The 19,968-nt window shown below is 36.8% G+C and overlaps 1 protein-coding gene across 2 annotated transcripts in view; it reads right to left on the bottom strand.

Annotated features, from left to right (window-relative positions):
• Window positions 1-13,078: 13,078 nt before the first annotated feature.
• The window catches only part of mroh1 (maestro heat-like repeat family member 1), a 37,544-nt gene continuing 30,654 nt past the window's right edge, over window positions 13,079-19,968 (bottom strand). For both annotated transcript variants that reach the window (XM_082149730.1, XM_082149729.1), the window contains 10 exons: window positions 19,687-19,892; window positions 19,024-19,161; window positions 18,603-18,717; window positions 17,885-18,031; window positions 17,373-17,561; window positions 16,082-16,231; window positions 15,791-15,925; window positions 15,272-15,374; window positions 15,045-15,110; window positions 13,079-14,732 (listed from right to left, as the gene is read on the bottom strand). In XM_082149730.1, coding sequence (XP_082005856.1) covers window positions 14,656-14,732; window positions 15,045-15,110; window positions 15,272-15,374; window positions 15,791-15,925; window positions 16,082-16,231; window positions 17,373-17,561; window positions 17,885-18,031; window positions 18,603-18,717; window positions 19,024-19,161; window positions 19,687-19,892 — 1,326 coding nt within the window. In that variant the 3' untranslated portion in view covers window positions 13,079-14,655. The remainder of the gene's footprint in view (window positions 14,733-15,044; window positions 15,111-15,271; window positions 15,375-15,790; window positions 15,926-16,081; window positions 16,232-17,372; window positions 17,562-17,884; window positions 18,032-18,602; window positions 18,718-19,023; window positions 19,162-19,686; window positions 19,893-19,968) is intronic.

The following is a 19,968-nucleotide window of genomic DNA, read 5'->3' as shown; positions in this document are numbered from 1 at the left end:
ATTCCCAGTGAAATGCTCTCAGACAGCAAGTTTAGTGAGTTTACGTCCTTCTTCTCTGAGAAAATCAATAATATCAGAAAGGCGATCAGCAAATCCTCGCGTGGCACTGAGGCCAGGCAGATCAGACCACATCCGCAGAAAGTTACTATGTCTGATTTTGAAGAAATTAGTGGTAAAATTTTGGTTCAGCAGTTCAGAACCTTAAAACATTAACATGCGCCCTTGACACAATCCCCACTTCCTTTTTCAAAAGTGTGTTAAACTACTTAGAAGCAGATCTCCTTGAAGTGGTAAATTCCTCACTTCTCTATGGACTTTTCCAAAGTCCCGTAAAACTGCAGTTGTCAAGCCCCTCCTTAAAAAGAGCAATCTGGATAGCAACATATTGAGCAATTACAGACCAATCTCAAATATTCCTTTCACAGGCAAGATCATTGAAAAAGTTCTTAATCTCAAATGGATACTTTGACAATTTTCAATCTGGTTTCCGACCACATCACAGCACAGAGACAGCGCTCATAAAGATAATAAACAATATTTGTTTAAATACTGATACAGGCAAAACATCAATTCTGGTACTACTCGAACTCAGTGCTGCATTTGACACTGTCGATCATAACATACTGTACTGTACTTCTTGACATGCTGGAAACTGGGTCGGGCTTTCTGGGATAGTCCTAAAATGGTTCAGGTCATACTTAGAAGGGAGAGGTTATTATGTGAGTATAGGAGACCATAAGTCTGAGTGGACATCCATAACGCGGAGTCCCTCAAGGCTCAATTATTGCGCCACTCCTGTTCAACCTGTACATGCTCCCACTGAGCCAAATAATGAAAAAGAACCAAATTGCTTACTACAGCTATGCAGACGACAGACGACACAGATCTACTTAGCCCTATTCTCTAACGATTACAGCCCCATTGACTCCCTGTGCCTATGCATTGATGAAGTGAACAGTTGGATGTGCCAAAACTTTTTTTATTTTATTTTTTTATTATTATTTATTTAGCTTTTCATAAACAGGGAAACATTAAAACAATCACCATATGTTCTACAATAAGTGTCAAAAACAAGTCCTCCCCCCAGCCCTCAAGCGTAGATCAATTCTATAAGTACAAGACCTACAATGTGACAGACTGCTCAATTATAGTAAATATATGAGCATGTAAGCATGAGGAAAAGTGAAATAAACAAAAATGAATGAATAAAATGACTTTGTTAATACAGAGTATTAATATATACATGCATATACATATTGTATATACACACATATATTAAATAAAATATATATACTTACATGACTATACATCAGTGAGCATAACCTACATTTATACACCCCGTATACATTACCTACTCCAACACATTTATACTTAAATATACCTGAATGGCATCACATATTACATACATTCAGTAACCTCACATACCTCGATATTCATACCCGCAATGAAAAAAGACTTAGGTTAGTGGGCAAAAAATATATATATATATATATATATATATATATATATATATATATATATATATATATATATATATATATATATATATATGTGTGTGAATGGGAGAAATTGCAAATGACACCTAACTTCAATCTCTAAAGATGATTCTTGTTCCCAGTAACTTTAACACTAACCAGAACAAAAATAAATAAATAAACATAAAATAAAGGACGGTAACCAACTTTATTTAACTGATTGTCGGAAGCACTATAGTTGGATGTGCCAAAACTTTATGCAGTTAAACAAAGACTAAACTGAAGTCATTGCGTTTGGAAACAAAGATGAAGTCCTCAAGGTGAACGCATTCCTTGACGTTAGGGGTCAAACAACTAAAAATCAAGTCAGGAATCTCGGTGTGATTCTGGAGTCAGACCTTGGTTTCAGTAGTCATGTCAAAGCAATAACTAAATCAGCATACTATCATCTCAAAAATATTGCAAGTATTAGATGCTTTGTTTCCAGACAAGACTTAGAAAAACTTGTGCATGCTTTCATCACCAGCAGGGTGGATTATTGTAATGGACTCCTCACTGGCCTTCCCAAAAAGACCATAAGACAGTTGCAGCTCATACAGAACGCTGCCGCTAGGATTCTGAGCAGAACCAGAAAATATGAACACATCACACCAGTCCTCAGGTCTTTACATTGGCTCCCAGTTACATTTAGGATTGATTTTAAAGTATTATTACTGGTATATAAATAACTCAATGGCCTAGGACCTCAATACAATGCAGATATGCTCACTGAATATAAAGCTAACAGTTCACTCAGATCATTAGGATCAGCTAGAAATACCAAGGGTTCACTCTAAGCATGGCGAGTCCGCTTTTAGCTACTATGCCAGCCACAGCTGGAACCAGCTTCCAGAAGAGATCAGATGTGCTCCTACAGTAGTCACATTCAAATCCAGACTCAAAACACTTCTGTTTAACTGTGCATTTACTGAATAATGAGTACTGTGCATTCACTGTGCGTCCGACTGATTACACTGTATTTTATTTCTGCTTCCTCCTTTTGATTCTAAACTCAAATGGCACTGAAAATTGGATAAGAGACAAACATAAATTACTTAATTGGAGATATTGAGAGATGAAACCATGCTGATGATCTGGGTCTGTTGTGGAGTAGTGAGTTTGATGTGTCAATGAAACTCGAGGTTCTGTGGGGTGCGGACTGGATCGACTCCATTGCTAGAGCTTCCGAACAAATTTTTTTTTTGGGGTGCGGACTGATAGGGCAGTGAACCCAAGGAGTCAGTCTTAGAGCTCCTGTGAAATTTTAATTCCTTTCTATGTAAAGCATTTTGAATAACTGTTTTAATTTTCCTTGCTTTTATTTTGTGATTATTTTTATTCCTTTCTATGTAAAGCACTTTGAATTGCCATAGTGTATGAACAGTGCTATATAAATAAACTTTCCTTGCCTTGCCTTATCTGTTATGTCTTAAAGGAGCTGTATGTAAGAAATGTATTTCAATTAATCATAAAACGGCCCTGATATGTCACTAGACATTAAGAAAGGCCAGGATATTGTCATTTAAAAAGTGAAGTTGCAGCCCTCAACTGATGTTGATGTTGTCATCTTGTGTTTTGGCCTGAAGCGCCACCCTCCACCTATCTACCAATCACGAAGTCAGTAGTGTTTCGGCATCCGGGTTGCCAGTTCTGCTCTAGTTACCACAGCTACGTAGCAGCCTACGTTCCTGCTGGATCCTGCAGCCTATCTGGCAACCTCAAGTCAGGGGGGAGGGGGAGGGGATACACTGCTCTACAGTAATTTGAAAGTGATTGCAGTACCAGTTTTGGCCACAATCTTACATACGGCTCCTTTAAGTGAACATTTGGTGAACTGTTGGAGGAGACCATCTGATGAGTAACCTTATATTATATCCATGCGGTACAGTAGGCCTTAATATAGGCTGTCTGTTTCATTAATGTTAATTAAACAATTGTGGTATCATGGGGAAAAAAATTTATATATATTTTTCCTATAGATATGTTTTGACTTGGTGTGTGCCAGATTTGGTGTTATTACCAGGGATTTTATGGTTGCTAGGTGATTTTGTTTGGGAACCTTCAGAAAACTTTTACTCTATTTTTCTCAAAATTAACTTCGCTGACTCTATCGACTTCAAACAGGTGTAGCTCAATCATTTTTGGTCTGATTCCTACAAATCATACATCATTTTGAAGGTTTTTTAATAGGGGATGTACATTTTGCCAGCATAGGTCACATATATATTTTTTACAATATTTTTTTTACAAAAAGAAAATAGCAACAAGCTATCTATCTATTAAATAACTTTAACTTTTGAATTTGCTAGAAAACAATGACATTCTAAGCAAGTCATTACTAGTGGTGACGAATCAACAGATTTGGCAGCGACAAAGTAGAATAAACCACAGAAAGCTAGACATTTAATTTTGCAAGGCATAAAACCCCTTGTAAAAAAAAAAAAAAAAAAAAAAAAAAAACTATACCAATATTTAGAACACATTAATTTTATACTAAGTATACTACAAATCCATTAACATATTTACTGATATATCGCTTGAGACTTACTTGTATAAATATTTTAATTTAACTTTATTTGGATTTCATCTTTATTGCACAACGCACATCTCATAATATTAAGCCTAAAATGTGTTTTAATATCACTATTAGTAAGGATAGTATCATCACTGTATAATATCAGTCTTTAAATGCAAGATATTTAAAGTGCACCTAAAGTATACTTCAAATATAAATATATATTATATACACAATCAAATAAGTATCTCTTTATTGGACCTCAACACTATTTCCGGATAACTAAAGTGCATTAAGTACAAAATTAGTTGTTCCAATTTAGCACACTTTAAGTATATCAACTTACTATACCCAAAGTACAATTGCAGGGTCTTTATATTAAGTACATAAATATGTAAAAGTATTTGTAGTATGCAATTAAATGAATTTTAAATACATTTTAGTATATTTATTTTTCACCAGGGACTGGTGTACAAGATCAATGAATGTTGGCAAAATCTTTCAGTGTCAAAGCAGTGTCCCAAAAGGGCAAAGTCTGATTCTGTCACACCGCCTCCCTAATAAACTGGCGAGCTATTCTTATTGTTGAGCCCCAGTGTATTAAAATAGCCACCAAGACGACTGACTTGCCTATAAGGGATCACTGTAAAAAGTGAACAGTTGGATCGTTTTACGTGATAATTTAAGTTGAGAAAACTTAATTTCTTTAGGTGTTACCAATTGAAGTAATTTTTTTAAGTTGATCCAACTGTTCACTTTTTACGACTTGAGAGAAAGTTTTGCAAATGCTCCTCAGTCTCTTTCTGTCTCTGAAATTCAGTTCCTGTGACTTTGTCAAGGAATGCAAGGCATAATCTCTCTCTCTCCTTCTGTCCAAAAATGCCTCTTTGAATTGACATGTTGACCCAGAGAGAGCTAGGCTACATTTTCTGTGAACCTGGGTCAGAGTTAAAATGAGTCAGAGCATGCTGACATCACAGAAGCATGCAATTATCACCTCTTACTCTCCAAACCGGCTGTCCTCTCCTTAGACACATATTTCTGAACCATTATGAGTAATTTCAACATGTTTGAAGTTTGCCCTCAGAAGATCTTGACATCATTAGCATTAATATTAGACAACGGCGCAGAGCTGTGATGAGTTTAACCATCTGAGAGTTGAATTCATTAATTGACAGTTATTAACATGCAAAGGTAGCTTGTCCTCTACCAGAACGACACTTTAAATTGATTCTGAGTGGCTCAACCAGACGTTTAATTTGGAGAGGCAGGGTAATTCTCTGAATGTCCTCTTGACAAAATAATTCTCCTCTCTCCCTGAAGGACGTTTGTCCTCTTCAACTACTGAAAACAATTTAAGAGTCCTTCTGATAAAATGGCTCAAATGTTGTTTAATTAGTTTAAAGGAGTGGGTGATTTCTGGTTAATTAAGACTCTATTAACAGTGGTGATTCCTCATTAAAAACGGAACATTATTAACCAAATAATGCCCTGTACAGATAGATCAGATTTATCATGGGGCGTCTTTTCTTCACTTCTAAAAATAAGGGTTCTTTATTAGCACCTGTGGGTCCATGAGGAAACTTTAACATCCTTGGAACCTTTCCATTGCACAAAAGGTTTTATATAGCGAAAAAAGCTTTCTTCAAATTATACACATTTTCTTCAAACTAAAATAAAATATGGTTCTTTTATCCCTAGAATGCATAAAATGGGTCAAATTGATACAGCATGCTGTGATTTTTGTAACTGCAACTGAGGGCTTGTGGTTCAGACACGGTAGTATTTGAAGACTGCTTTATCACAGGATCTGTGAAAGGGAAGAAGAATTTATATAAAATTAACCAATGATTAACATTTTTGTGTCCATGTTAGAATAATAATTTGCATAGAAATGCATTAGAATTCCGTTGACTTCTCAGTTTACCTTTCAAAGCTTTGACTATATCCTCATCAAGCTAGACATGAGTGTCCGTTGTTATCCTCTTGTCTGTCGTCACTATACAGGACTCTATGAGTTCCATTGAACATGAGATTAGAAGAAGCCCACCACAATTTACAGTGAGCAGAGTTCAATCAAAAAGTCACTGATATAGTTATTTGCAGCAATAAAGCAACCTGTGAGTATTAGAGGGTATATTGTATATTGATAATTGTGGTTTATGCTTTATTTAAACCTAGGGTATTTCCCATGAACGTGTCTTGTGTCTTGTGGTCATGCTAACATGGACTCTCTTCACCTCTGTTGCAAAGATTGAAGGAAATTAGAAGATGTGCAAAATATTGTATGCCAGGACAACTAGGACAAGTGACTTGCAGCTTTACTAAAAAAACAATTAAATAAACAGATTTTTACATGAATGACTCAAAGGCAGCACAAATTAGACACCTGAAATTAACATGTTGCTAACATTTTCCTAACTGTCAATCACCTTTCAATAGGCCTGATTCAAAAATCTCTATAACAGAGGTCATATGAGATTAAACCATACTTACTACTCTCTTCTTCGCTTGTCTCTGCACTCAGATTTCAGTTTTTCTTCTATAGCAGCTGGTCTGAAAAACAACAAATGTTAATATATATAAAAAAGAGAGATTTATATATATATATATATATATATATATATATATATATATATATATATATGTATGTATGTATGTATACATATAAGACAAATTATGTCTTTTTAAGAATGACAGTAGGCTGAGGACAATGTACTTGGTGGGTAATATAATCAAAACCCTTCACAGACTCAGCAGTTTCAAATGTATGCTCTCTTATAAGCATCCCTTTTAACAATGTAATCTTTGTACTCAGTAATTTGTAATTAGAAATATATATTAAGTAATCAAAAAGGCAATAAGGTTGTCAAGCTTGAACAAATATAAACACCAATCAACACACACTACCATAATTGGCTGGTCAGCTCAAGACAAAGTAAATTTATGTTACTGCAAAATTCACGTCTTTTCACCTGGGTAGGGAACCTAAAATAGTTATTCTATGGCATCACTGCAAAAAAAAAAAAAAAAAAAAAATATTTGGAACCTTTATTCTTTCAGTGTTGGCCTAGGACTTGCTGGATAGAGAGATGAGCATTATTCTATAAAACTGAGTGTGGCCTAAAATAATGAGTATATTACATATATTAAAGATAGATTTACATACTTTGTTGTGATACATAAATTGTGATGTGTGATATATGAGAGACTTGAAAGTAGCACCAGTTTCAGTTAGGCAGATGATTGGTTGCCATGGACGACAGCATATTTAGGAATATTTGACCACTGCATGTCACGATTGACCAGGTTCAAGCATGGAATAATTCAAACCCAATACACTTTATGAAGAATTAAATTATTCAGCTGAGCTTCAGCTTTTTATCTTTAGCTATTTATGTTCATGCATATTTTCACAAGAAATAGTTTGAATTTAAGCAACAGGCCTGGATCAAGTCATGAGAAAATAATGGAAAAACACTAACTTTACTTCCACCTCCACCACCTCCCGCCTCCTCCTTAACTGCTGACGATTTTGCGACCTTCTTCACCAACAAAACAACAGCTATCAGCAGTCAGTTCTCAGCTCCACACACACAGGAACCCAGACCGACCCCTTCCACAGCCAATACCCCTCTGTCCTCCTTTTCTCCGCTAACCGAGGAAGAAGTATCTACACTTCTCCTCTCCAGTCACCCTACCACCTGCACGCTTGACCCCATCCCCTCACACCTTCTACAAGCCATCTCTCCCACACTTCTACCATCACTCACACACATCATCAACTCATCCCTCCACACTGGCACCTTCCCTACAGCATTCAAGCAGGCTCGGGTTACTCCACTGCTCAAAAAACCAACGCTAAACACATCATTGGTAGAGAATTACAGACCTATCTCTCTCCTACCATTCATTGCGAAGACACTTGAAAGAGCTGTCTTCAACCAACTAACATCCTTCTTGTCTCTAAACAACCAGCTGGATGTCAACCAATCTGGCTTCAAGAAAGGACATTCAACTGAGACTGCATTACTGTCAGTCACAGAAGCCCTACGGATCGCAAAAGCTGCTTCCAAATCTTCAGTCCTCATTCTCCTGGATCTGTCTGCTGCCTTCGACACGGTGAATCATCAGATCCTTCTGTCCACCCTCTCATCACTGGGCATCACAGGAACTTCACTCCACTGGTTTGAGTCCTATCTCACAGGTAGGTCCTTCAAGGTCGCATGGAGAGGCGAGGTATCCAGAGCACATCAGCTGACCACAGGGGTTCCCCAGGGTTCAGTTCTTGGTCCCCTCCTCTTCTCCATCTACACCACATCACTGGGACACATCATACAGGCACACGGTTTTTCCTACCACTGCTATGCTGATGACACACAGCTCTTCCTCTCCTTTCAACCAGATGATCCCACAGTAGCTGCACGGGTCTCAAGCTGTCTGGCGGACATCTCCACATGGATGAAGGAACATCACCTGCAGCTCAACCTGGCAAAGACTGAGCTTCTCGTCCTCCCTGCCAATCCATCTCTACAGCACGACTTCACCATCCAGCTAGAGTCATCATTAATCACCCCATCAAGATCGGTCAGAAATCTTGGAGTAACGTTTGATGACCAGCTGACCTTCACAGATCACATTTCAAAGACAGCTCGATCATGCAGGTTTGCACTGCACAACATCAGGAAGATCAGGCCTTTCCTAACTGAGCATGCAACACAACTTATCGTCCAGGCCCTGGTCATCTCTAGGCTTGACTACTGCAATGCCCTTCTGGCTGGACTCCCAGCATGTGCGACCAAACCCCTACAGATGATCCAGAATGCTGCAGCTCGTCTTGTCTTCAACGAGCCCAAGAGGGCCCACGTCACTCCTCTGTTCATCTCTCTGCACTGGCTACCTCTAGCTGCTCGCATCAAGTTCAAGGCACTGACGCTTGCTTACAGAACTATCACAGGCTCAGCTCCCTCCTACTTTCACTCACTCCTACGAGTCTACATCCCTACCAGACACCTAAGATCGGTCAACGAGCGACGTCTCGTGGTTCCATCACAGAAAGCCACAAAATCACTTTCCAGAACATTCTCATTTACAGTTCCATGCTGGTGGAACGCTCTCCCCACCCTCATCCGGAATGCAGAATCCCTGACAACATTCAAAAAACAGCTGAAAACCAATCTCTTCCGTGAGCACTTAACCTTATAGAAAAAAAAAAAAAAAAAAAAAAAAAACATTTTTCCTTTCCCTTTGAAACATCACTTATCAGGCTTATGCTACTCTGAATAATACCTGAACTTCGTATTTTGAGCACTTCCTGCGTTGTTGTTGCTTTTGCCTCTTTATGATGACTCGCTGAATTTAGTCCTAATTTGTAAGTCGCCTTGGATAAGGGCGTCTGCTAAATGACTAAATGTAAATGTAAATGTACTTATGTGCGTGTTACTGTTTAAACAAAACGTTAAACTTATCATCATCTGCTTACTTTTCTTCTTCTTTTATTATTAATGCTGCTTTTTTGTTTGTTTTCATTCCAGGGCAATATTCCATGAAACAGCAGAGACTAATGCAGCATTACATATAGAAATAGTTTTAACATCCATGAGGCCACTATCTATTTTGCCCTGGTCTGCTCTGGCATCATCCGCACTGAAATATAATACCCTCAGAACTGTGGAAGGATTTTCTCCCATTGCATCACAGGGTATGAATTGATGGGCACTATCACATGTGAGCCAAGCAATCGAGTCTTAGATTAGATCCATATGTTCTCAGAGAGCCAGGTCAACTACAGATACGCACTCGCTGTCTCTCTCTCCTGCTCTGACACAGGGGAATGAATGAGTGTAATTTCAGAGAAAGGGTGAGGGAGAGCCAGAAGGATGGATAGAGAGAGGGAATGAGAGGGAGATAGAAACTTTCCCTTGAAAGTGTGTGGAAATCATTACGGTGCAGAAATCGGAGCGTTTGTATAGAATAAACAATCTGAGTTCTGTAAAGTAATACTGACAGAAAATAACATTTGGAAAATTATTCTGGAAATAGGTTCGATAAAAAGTAAGTAAACAGCGTGTACTCTCATATTTGCTCTGTGGGTATGAACAAATTTCAGAAGATTTCTATAAGGCTGGAAAGGGCGCATTCAAGAGCTCTGAGCCATTTATAAAATATATTATAAAATATTACATATACAGTGTAAAGCTCGGTCCTGCAGGTAAACTGCAGGGATAAAGTACAGCATGTGCTGATTATATCAGCCGAACATCAGAACTTGGCTCTTCTCGCAGAATTAAATGAAGCCTTGAGGAGTTATCTGATGTTTCAGCTTGTTTTTAATGCAGAAGGCCCTGTCATAAAAATTGCTATGATGAAAGGAACAGAATTAATATAGTTATTCACAACCTGAATATTTGTCAGTTTGGCTGAGGAGACACATAGGATGATGGAAGAGGACGCTTTAAAAGTTCATATATCCTATGTGCTCCAATTCTCTTTCTCTCTTTAACCACGCACACACACACACACACACACACACACACACACACACACACACACACACACACACACACATAAACCTTTTCCCCATTTTCTGCCTATTTTTAAATTTGAGAAATGGACACAATGAAAACGTTATCAAATTGCAAACAAATGAAGGCTAATCTTGCTGCTATAGCCGGCAGAATAGGTGGAGAGAGTCAATAGACGTGAGCCGAAAGGCAAGATCAGCTTGATTAGGGAGAAGGACGGCCAGCGCATCCAACAGAGAAAATTACCCTCAGGTACACACCACGTGTCCACAGTCACAATCTCATGTAGTCCTGCCTCTAATCTTTCAAACACCTTCATTAAGGATTAAAAGGCCTTTCTATTTGCCTGCAAATGTAATGTGATTTTGAAAATCAGAATCTAATCAAGGTAGCTTTGACCTTTTGGTCCAGTAGAATTATTGTTGGATGAGCAGTCTCATTCGGTTAGGCTCGTCATTTATGTTGTTAGTCAGCTTTTAATGCTGGAAGTGTCAAGGGGCTTCTTTAACTCGCATTGTGGCGGCCTCTTGTGGCTACATCTGGAAGTGAAATACATACAGTAGTGCGTTCCACAGAAAAGTGCTGTCGTCGCGGTACCATGCTCGATGGAATCGGATGGTAATATCATGATCCTTTGACATATATGCCTATAACATTTTACTGAATGAATATCATTACGGTTCTCCAAGCCAAGGTACTAAAGGGTATCTAAGCAGGCCACCATGAAATATCAGACCACTCCTTTAGCTCAAATCTGGATGCACCAACCAGACTGGAAGGACTTCGTCTAATTTTTTGCGAAAAATATTGTAGCTTATTTTGAGGTCAGCAAGTTGTGCAAAAAATAAATAAAGGATGTGTGTGAACTTATATAAAAATTCCAGCACTCTTTATCAATTAAACGAACATGAGAGTTGAGGTCTGGGTTGTCATGTAGGCTTATATAGCCTTATAACTTTTATTCAGTTCTACATATTGTAATTTCCATCATCCAGAGATCAGCTTTACATGATACAAAACAATCCTGTCAAAAAATAAAACAACAGACAAATTGATGTGAAGATGCAAACGTAACACCCGATACCATGATTGACCAGCAGACCTGTGAAACCTTCAGTGAGTTTGATTGCTCTGAAATCTATCCCAGAAACAAATACAATTTCAGTGACTTATCCAATAATGAATCCCAGTGCCATTACCACATGAGATTCCTGACCACATTCCTGACCAGGAATAACTGCCACTAATTGCTACATTCTAAAGCATTTAGATTTATTGTCCGTAGTAAGCACTTTAATTTGATTGACTTGTGCTAATGCATATTCAACACAATGAGCAACAAAGGAGTTGTAATATTTTTCTCTCTCTCCACACCTCAGCTCTTCTTCATAGTGCCAAACCGGATCCACTATTTTGCAGAGAAGAATAGACAGGCAGTTCAAAAGTTTGGGGTCAGTAAGATAAAAAAAGATTAAAAAAAAAACTGTTAGATGTCTCTAAACTGCATTTATTTGACCAAAATACAGTAAAAACAATATTTTGAAATATGTTTACTAATTACAGTCATATGATCCTTGAGAAATCATTAATATTCTGATTTAATTGACGCTTAAAGGGATAGTTCACCCAAAAATGAAAATCCCCAAAAACCTGTAGGATTAATGTTTATATGCGAGTATAGAAGCCTAAATTCAATCTGTTCATCATATAAAGTGATCATGTCAAAGTGACTTTGAAGATAGCTCTTCAGAAAATTTGGACTAAAATTCGCTCAATTCATATGGATTAGTTTTAAAATCTCTTGAAGAACTTTTTTAAAGTGTTTAAGTGGTAGTTGTGTAGCTGTCAATGGAGGGACAGAAAGCTCTCAGATTTCATCAAAAAGATCTTCATTTGTGTTCCGAAGATGAACGTAAGTCTTACGGGTTTGGAACGGCATGAGGTTGAGTAATTTCAATTTTAAGAATTAAAATTTTTGGGTGAACTAACCCTTTAAGAAACATTCCTTATTATCAATGCTGAAAACAGTTGTGCTGCTTAATATTTTTTGTGGAAATGTGATTTATTTTTCAGGATTCTTTGATGAATAGAAAGTGCAAAAGAGCAGCATTTATTTGAAATAGAAATCTTTTGTAAAAGTCTTTCAATTTAATGCATGCTTCCAGAATAAATGTATTCACGTCTAAAAAAAAAAAAAAAAAAAAAAAAATTATTAAGGACCCCAAACCTGTACAGTAGTGTATATACTTGCAATTAATGTTTGGCTCTTGTGAGACTGAGAATCACACCAATGCAGTTTACAAAGTGTTTGTTCCCTAATTCATTAATGCCTACATTCATTAAATATTAATCAGTTAAAGGAATTAAGACATTAGGCCATTTACATTGAAATAGACCCACTCCATCAAAAGTTTAATTTACTAGTCTGTGTTTATATAGCATCTCATAGTATGTCCAACTACTTCTTGAGGACACTGTACAGTAGGTACCAAACTTGTAAAAATAGCGGATGTACCATACCATCATCACTTTTTGCCCTGTTTATTAGGATAAAATAATAAATTTAATTAACATTTATTTAACAGTGGCCACACTTGTGAATTCATTAATTTCACAGATATAACTTACAAAACAGAACAAGACAAGTGCCACAGAAAGGCTGGCACTGGTGTTTCAACTACACAGACGCTTTGCACATGAGTCCCTCTAGGTTTAAGGGGTGTGTCTGCTGTGAGATGTACACACCCACTGCTATGATTGGCTTAAACCTTTGCATATGAAATAAGTATTAATTGTGTAACTCTCTCGAAAACTTTTACTACGTTTTTACTATTACAGCTATCGAGATGAATTAATCATGAAAAGTGCTGATTATAGTATTAGATCTATTTTTAGATATACTCTACATTTTATTTAGATCTCTACTCTACTTCATCATAACTAACAGTGCAAACAAGATGTAAATAAGAGATTCATTGTGCAGTGTAGACAGCGTCATTAATTATAATGGGAGTTTTGGCGGGAGTCCAGAACTCAGTCACTGATAAACTCGCGCTGTGTGATTGACAGCTCCAGCGCTTTCTGTATAGAATTATCACAATTTAAATAACAGATTATGTTTGTGCTACTTAGAGAAACGATGTAAAGTTGATCGTTTATTCATTGGCTTGATTTACTGACGCATTAAACAGAAATAAACGATTTTGAGACAAATAACATCTGACTGAACATAAATCATTACATATCAGAAATCACTGATTGCAGATCAGGCATTAGAATTAACCCTGTTTACTTGCATGTTGGTGCATTACTGTCTGTTTGCAAAGCTTGCGCCGAAATTACGACTGATTTACCTAAGAATCCACAGTGAAATGTACCGAACAAACAAATAATGCTGAGATATTCACATAGTTGAAAATAAATAACCTGCTTTCCTATCATTAGGATGCTTTGGAAGGTAATGTTATTTTTAGTCTAGTGTTAATCATTTATCGCTCTTCTCATCTCACTAATGCGCCAAAAGATTTGATGATGTAGAAGTACGCATTGATCTGATTCTGCAGAGGCGGTCTTTAGTCACACTATTATGTCATAAATGTGACAAAATCTGAAGAGCCATTTTCAGAGCTTGGTTTCAATAAAATATGTTTTTGGACTAACAAGTAAGTTTTAAGTTCTGAAACGTATAGAATGCTTTTTATTGTACAGTAACCTCTTACATGTCAATTCATGACCCCTTTAATGAAGTGTTGAAATGCATTTACCACGCTACAGGAATGGTCAAGCAAGTAATACCAGCAATATTTGCATACAAACTTTCAGTAAATCTCATTTAAAGGGCTTGCAGTTGCAAGTACATACCTTACATTAAAAACCCCACTCTAGGGATCACACACACACACCGTATTACTGAGAGTACTTGCAGTAAAAGTGCTGTAACGTCTTTTTTTTTATTCTTCTCTTTTCTTACAGAACTAGTGAACAGTCTTTGGTCAAAAATAAAATAAAAACTTTAGAACAACAATTCAAGGCTTCCTCCTTATTCAAAGCAACAAACTTAAAATCGAAGACCAATCTGATTGGCTGTAGAGTGGAGGTAACGTCAGTGAAAATGACCCATGGCTTCAGCGGCTTTCACCCGCACGAGAGGATCTGGATCCTGCAGCAGCATCACCAGACCTGGAGAGAGGAAAAAATACGAGGGAAAAATAACTTAAGTCCATTAATCAAAGAAAAATTATAGTTTCATTGAACATACAAGTCAGGTGATAACCAACCAAGAGCATGGTGCATTTACTATATTTTAAGAGTTTCAACAGCAATACATTCTACAATGCACTACCAGACAAAATCATCATTAAAATAGAAGCAAAAATAATAGATTCCTTAGGTGCCAAGAAACAGCAAATGTAGCACAATAACAAGGATGTGCTGTCTTTCCTTAAATATTTCTCTTGACTGCAGATATTATTATAGAACTGCTGTACCTACCCTTGGTCACTGACCCCATATTCATATGGGAGAAATGCTCATCAGGAAGGTTTCCAAGCAAAAACCCTAAAAATTCACAAAACACGGTTACAAAACCATCACAAAATAATAGTAGAAAAAAAATATATAAATACTAGAAAGTCATTAAATATTAAAGTTAAAAACAACTATTCAATGAAGCATAAATATTTGCAATACTAAACTAATAATAATAAAAAAGTTTTTACCAATGAACATGGCAGCACCGGCTCTGATCTCAGACCAGTTACTCTTGAAGAACTGAATGACTGTGATGTGGTAGAAGTTCAGCATGCCTGGGAAATCCTGGATCTTTGCAAACACACATTATGATTGGGGGTTTTTTTGGACAAAATTCTCAGTAACAATCAGTAATAATCTGTTCAGGCCCGTTCACACCAAGGACAATAATTTTAACGATAAATATAGTTATGATGTGTTGGTGTGGACGCTAATATAGTTATCGATATAGTTACTGCTCTCATTGTGAACTGGACTTTAGTCCCCGTATTATAAACTAAAACTGCTGACAACATTAAAAACATCAAGTATATCAAAGAAGAATACAAAGATGCATGCACATGTGGCATAGCACAGTGATTATAATAACAGTAATCTTTATAAAAGGGAATCAGTCAACTCATCAGCATGCAGAGAGAGATGAACAGAATGTACTGTGCAGTTATTCTATGTGTGTACTTATAATTAAGTTTTGGTTCTTGCCATACTAGGTATTTGGTGAGGTCATTAATGAACTCTCCATAGTGCAGACCCTTCTCCTCAAGAAGATGATTCTGGAACATGGCAGAGATCTGCTCTGAACCTACAACTGGAGCGCACACGCGCATGGCATACTTACATGCCTAGGGGAACAAAGACACACACACATGCAATATTTCCATTATTATTCTTGAAAGACTTCTGGTTTTTGCATAATCCTTTTTTACTAAATTTCAATATTTATACCCATTATAACAAAAAGCAATCATTGTAGGAGTGTGTGCAGACTAAACACTGACCTTGACCACTTGAGGGTTGGGATCATTGAGGTGCAACAACAAGCTGACCAGAACATTGTGGATCTGGTCTTTAAAGATGGGCTCACCTGAGCCGAACTTTGACAGGTTTCCCAGGAGCATGATGGAAGCACATCGGATCTCATCGTTCTCCTGAGAGAACATGACAAAAGATCTTTCGAGTAAAGCCTAAACAACAAAATCCACCACCAAAACACTGTATTCTAACAGCCTGCATTTACCAAGAATAACCAAGAATTTACTTGAGAAAAGTCAAATGTTTTAGGACCTATTTGTACCAAGATTTTCTCAAGAAAATTGGCAGTCAATATAGGTGTTAACCCTCTAGAAAATGTTGATTGTCAACTTCAGAAAGTCAAACAAAAGATAATATTTATTTTCTTTTTATTTAATTGTTTGAAACTTGTGCAACCATGTTACCAAAATCAAGGGCATGTGTACATACAGTTTAAAGCTGATATTTGAATAGACGACATGTATACATTTTTCTTGAATTTTTCTTGGTACAGTATGGGAACAGTATGCAGTCGAAACCATAATTTGTGTTAACCTCAAATTCAAAAGAGCTCAACAATTTTTAATAGTATTTTTTAATTATTATCTATTTATTAATTAAATTATTTTTATAATTTTCCTGCCATTCAGTAGAAAAGGTTCCAAATGTGGAACACACGCACAATATATTTGGTAATTATTTTATGTCAAGTCAAGTCAAGTCAAGTTTATTTGTATAGCGCTTTTCACAATACAGATTGTATCAATGCAGCTTCACAGTATTAAATTAAAATAATACAACAAAGTTTGTTTCAAGAGGAATTTATTGATTGATAAAATTAAATTAAATATCCCCAGAATATCCCCAACTGAGCAAGCCAAAGGCAACAGTGGCAAGGAACCGAAAAACTTCATCAAGTGACCTAATGGTGTCCTAAAACTCCATCAGGTGACCTAATGGAGAAAAAAAAAACCTTGGGAGAACCCAGGCTCAGTCGGGGGCCAGTTCTCCTCTGGCATTTATGAGCTAGAGGCCGGATTGTAGTTTGAACTGTAGGATTATATGAATGCCTGGCTGAAGAGATGCGACTTTAATCTAGTTTTAAACTGGGACATAAATAGTTGTGGAAACATTGGACTTGTGCTTTTTTATGTTTTAAAAATAAACTGTTTTATCGGTAATCAAACTGATATTATTATTTTTTAAATTAGAATAAATAAAATGTTTACAGCTTCATAATTGTGATTTTCATATTCTGCACCTTCTCTCAACACTCACATTCTCCAGAAAGGGTTTTATCTTCATGAAGATGTAAACCACAAGCAGTTGGACATTCTTCTGGTCCAGGTAAAGCAATATCTTGGACATTCCTGACATGGCCTCCAGTGTGATGAGTTTCCCTGGATCATCCTTCTCTTCCATTCCTGAACTCATGGCTGCTAAAAGCTCCTTTGCGTACTTATTCACCTGAATGAGAAAAAAAAAAGAAAAAAACAGTTTAGCAATGTATAATTACACACTTAACTGACTGATTTTGTTACCAAGCTTTTGAAAGTAATGACATAACTTCATTTGACGACAGAGAGAAGAAAAAAATCAGAGCAGAACAATGGAGGGCGTGGGGAACATGGGGAACTTTTTGGCAGCAGTTGTTAGGTAAAATCTTTTCATAATTGTTGCATAAACAAGTTGCCATGTCTCTCACACTGTTGCCAAGAAACATTGCCTAAAAAATCTATTAGAATTTTCATCCAATTAGTATTTTCAGAGGTCAAGCAGAGCTTCTGTACCTTCTCAGGTGAGCCCACAGCAATGTTCCCCAGGCCTCGGACCGCCAGCATCCGGACAGTACCGCAGGTGTCAGTAATTCTTTCCATCATGTTGTTCATCAACATGTCCAAAATCATCAGTTCAGTCGCTACATGGTGGTTCAGCAGCTAGATGGAGTAAACAAATAAATCTTGACATTTGAATCTAGCAATATCTGAAAATATCATATAAAAACATGCACTTTTATGTAACGCTAGTCAATTTAAGTCGTATTGGACTTAAAAGGGTGAATACAAGAACAGGCCAAAGTTTAGTTTATAGAATGTAAAATTAGACTGTAATTATTATTATTAATATTGAAAACAGTTGTGATACTTAATATTTTTTGTGTGGAAACATTTTTAAGGATTCATTGATGAATAGAAAGTTTAAAAAACAGCACTGATTTGAAACAGAAATCTTTTGTAACAATGTCATTTCCTGTAACTTTTGATCAATTTAATGCATCCTTGCTGAAAATAAGTATTCAATTCTTTAAAAAAATAAAATAATAATCATACTGACCCCAAACTTTCGAACAGTAGTATAAAATAAACTACTGTTAAAAAATAAATAAAAAATAAACACTGAACAATCTGTGGTTTTGTAAAATAATTAGTCTTTAGCTATTCATTGTTACAAAGCTTTGAATTTATCTGTAAAAAAACTTAAAAATCACATAAATCTAAATGTTCTCACCTCAGAGAAGAAGGCTGTGACTGTGATCCTCTGGCACTCGTAAATATTACAGAGAGAAGGACACAGGCTCTCCACAATTGCGGGGAGTCTTGGACCAGCATGCTTTGCCATTGCTCTGATAGAAAGAATAGCTTCTTCAAAATCTAGTATTGTAGAAGACCACATTTAATCTTACCACAATGAGACAGAAAACAGCGTGTTAATTCGAACAATTATTTATTACTCTGAACTTGCCAATTTCCACAAAAACTTAGCATGAGACAACAGCTTGAAATCGACGTGTAGCACTGTCAAAATGTTGTAATTGAACACATCCTGTGTCTTCAAGAACAGTTCTATGGTTATACACATCTCCTTTAACATAGCAGAACAACAAACAGTCCAAGAGAACGGGTGTATGACGGAGGACAGGTGTGTGCACCTGGAGAGCAGAGTGACTCCTGTTGTGTGCTGCTGCGGGTCCTTCATCTTGTCCCAAGCTCCCTCCTGATCTAATGGTTTCACGACAGCGTCTAGCTGAGCTCGACCCAGCAGGATCCGCAGGGCCTCCACTGCCACCCTGAACACACACAGCAAAGAGAAACACAGATGTCTTATTAACTCCATATCCATGGTCTCTTTCTTCTCACATTAAACAAATATGAACCCTTTTCACGGACCGGTATATAACGTGTTTCCACAGTTATTAACGTCGCAAAAAAATTTAATACACTTATAACACTATACTTTGTGTTATATTGCTTTGGCAGTTAATGACAAAAAATTAATTAACGCTGCTGTGAGGCTGAGGGAGTGATCTTAATTAAGAGGAAAGTATATTAATGAATAAATTATCATTGACATTAAAATACTGAAAAAACCCTCCAATCTCTATTTAAATTATTCTTGAAGTTCTTGAAATTTCTGGAATCATAGTTAATTTGGTATATATCAATATTCCCAGTTTCTGTAAATACCCAAAAAGATTAAAAACAAGTAGCTTTCTCACAATTACAACAGAGTCAAAAAGTTTGAGAACCACTGTGTTCACAGTGTAACTCTAAATAAGCACAATAGCACAAAATTGCATATGTATGCCACTCACCCGCACACATCAAAATAAGTCACATTGTTTTTGTTGGTTGTTTTGCGGTCTGAAATGATGCTGTTGCTGTTGAGATCTTTAGGTAACTGAACTCCCACGCTAGAACCCAAACGCAAAAGCAGAGCGCTGAAGAGCTTTGGAAACAGATACGCCACGGCGTCAGCTGACTGACCATTCAGCATCATCTCACGAAGGGCACATGTCATCTAGAAAACATGGAAAATCAATAACTATTAATTATCAAACAGGACACTGCACTGACAAACAGACTACCGTTTAAAA

Source organism: Leuciscus leuciscus, assembly GCF_965113295.1.
Source record: "Leuciscus leuciscus genome assembly, chromosome: 20".
NCBI classification, from domain to species: Eukaryota; Metazoa; Chordata; class Actinopteri; order Cypriniformes; family Leuciscidae; genus Leuciscus; species Leuciscus leuciscus.
Note: the sequence above shows the minus strand (reverse complement) of the source record. Positions and strands in the feature narration are given on the sequence as shown.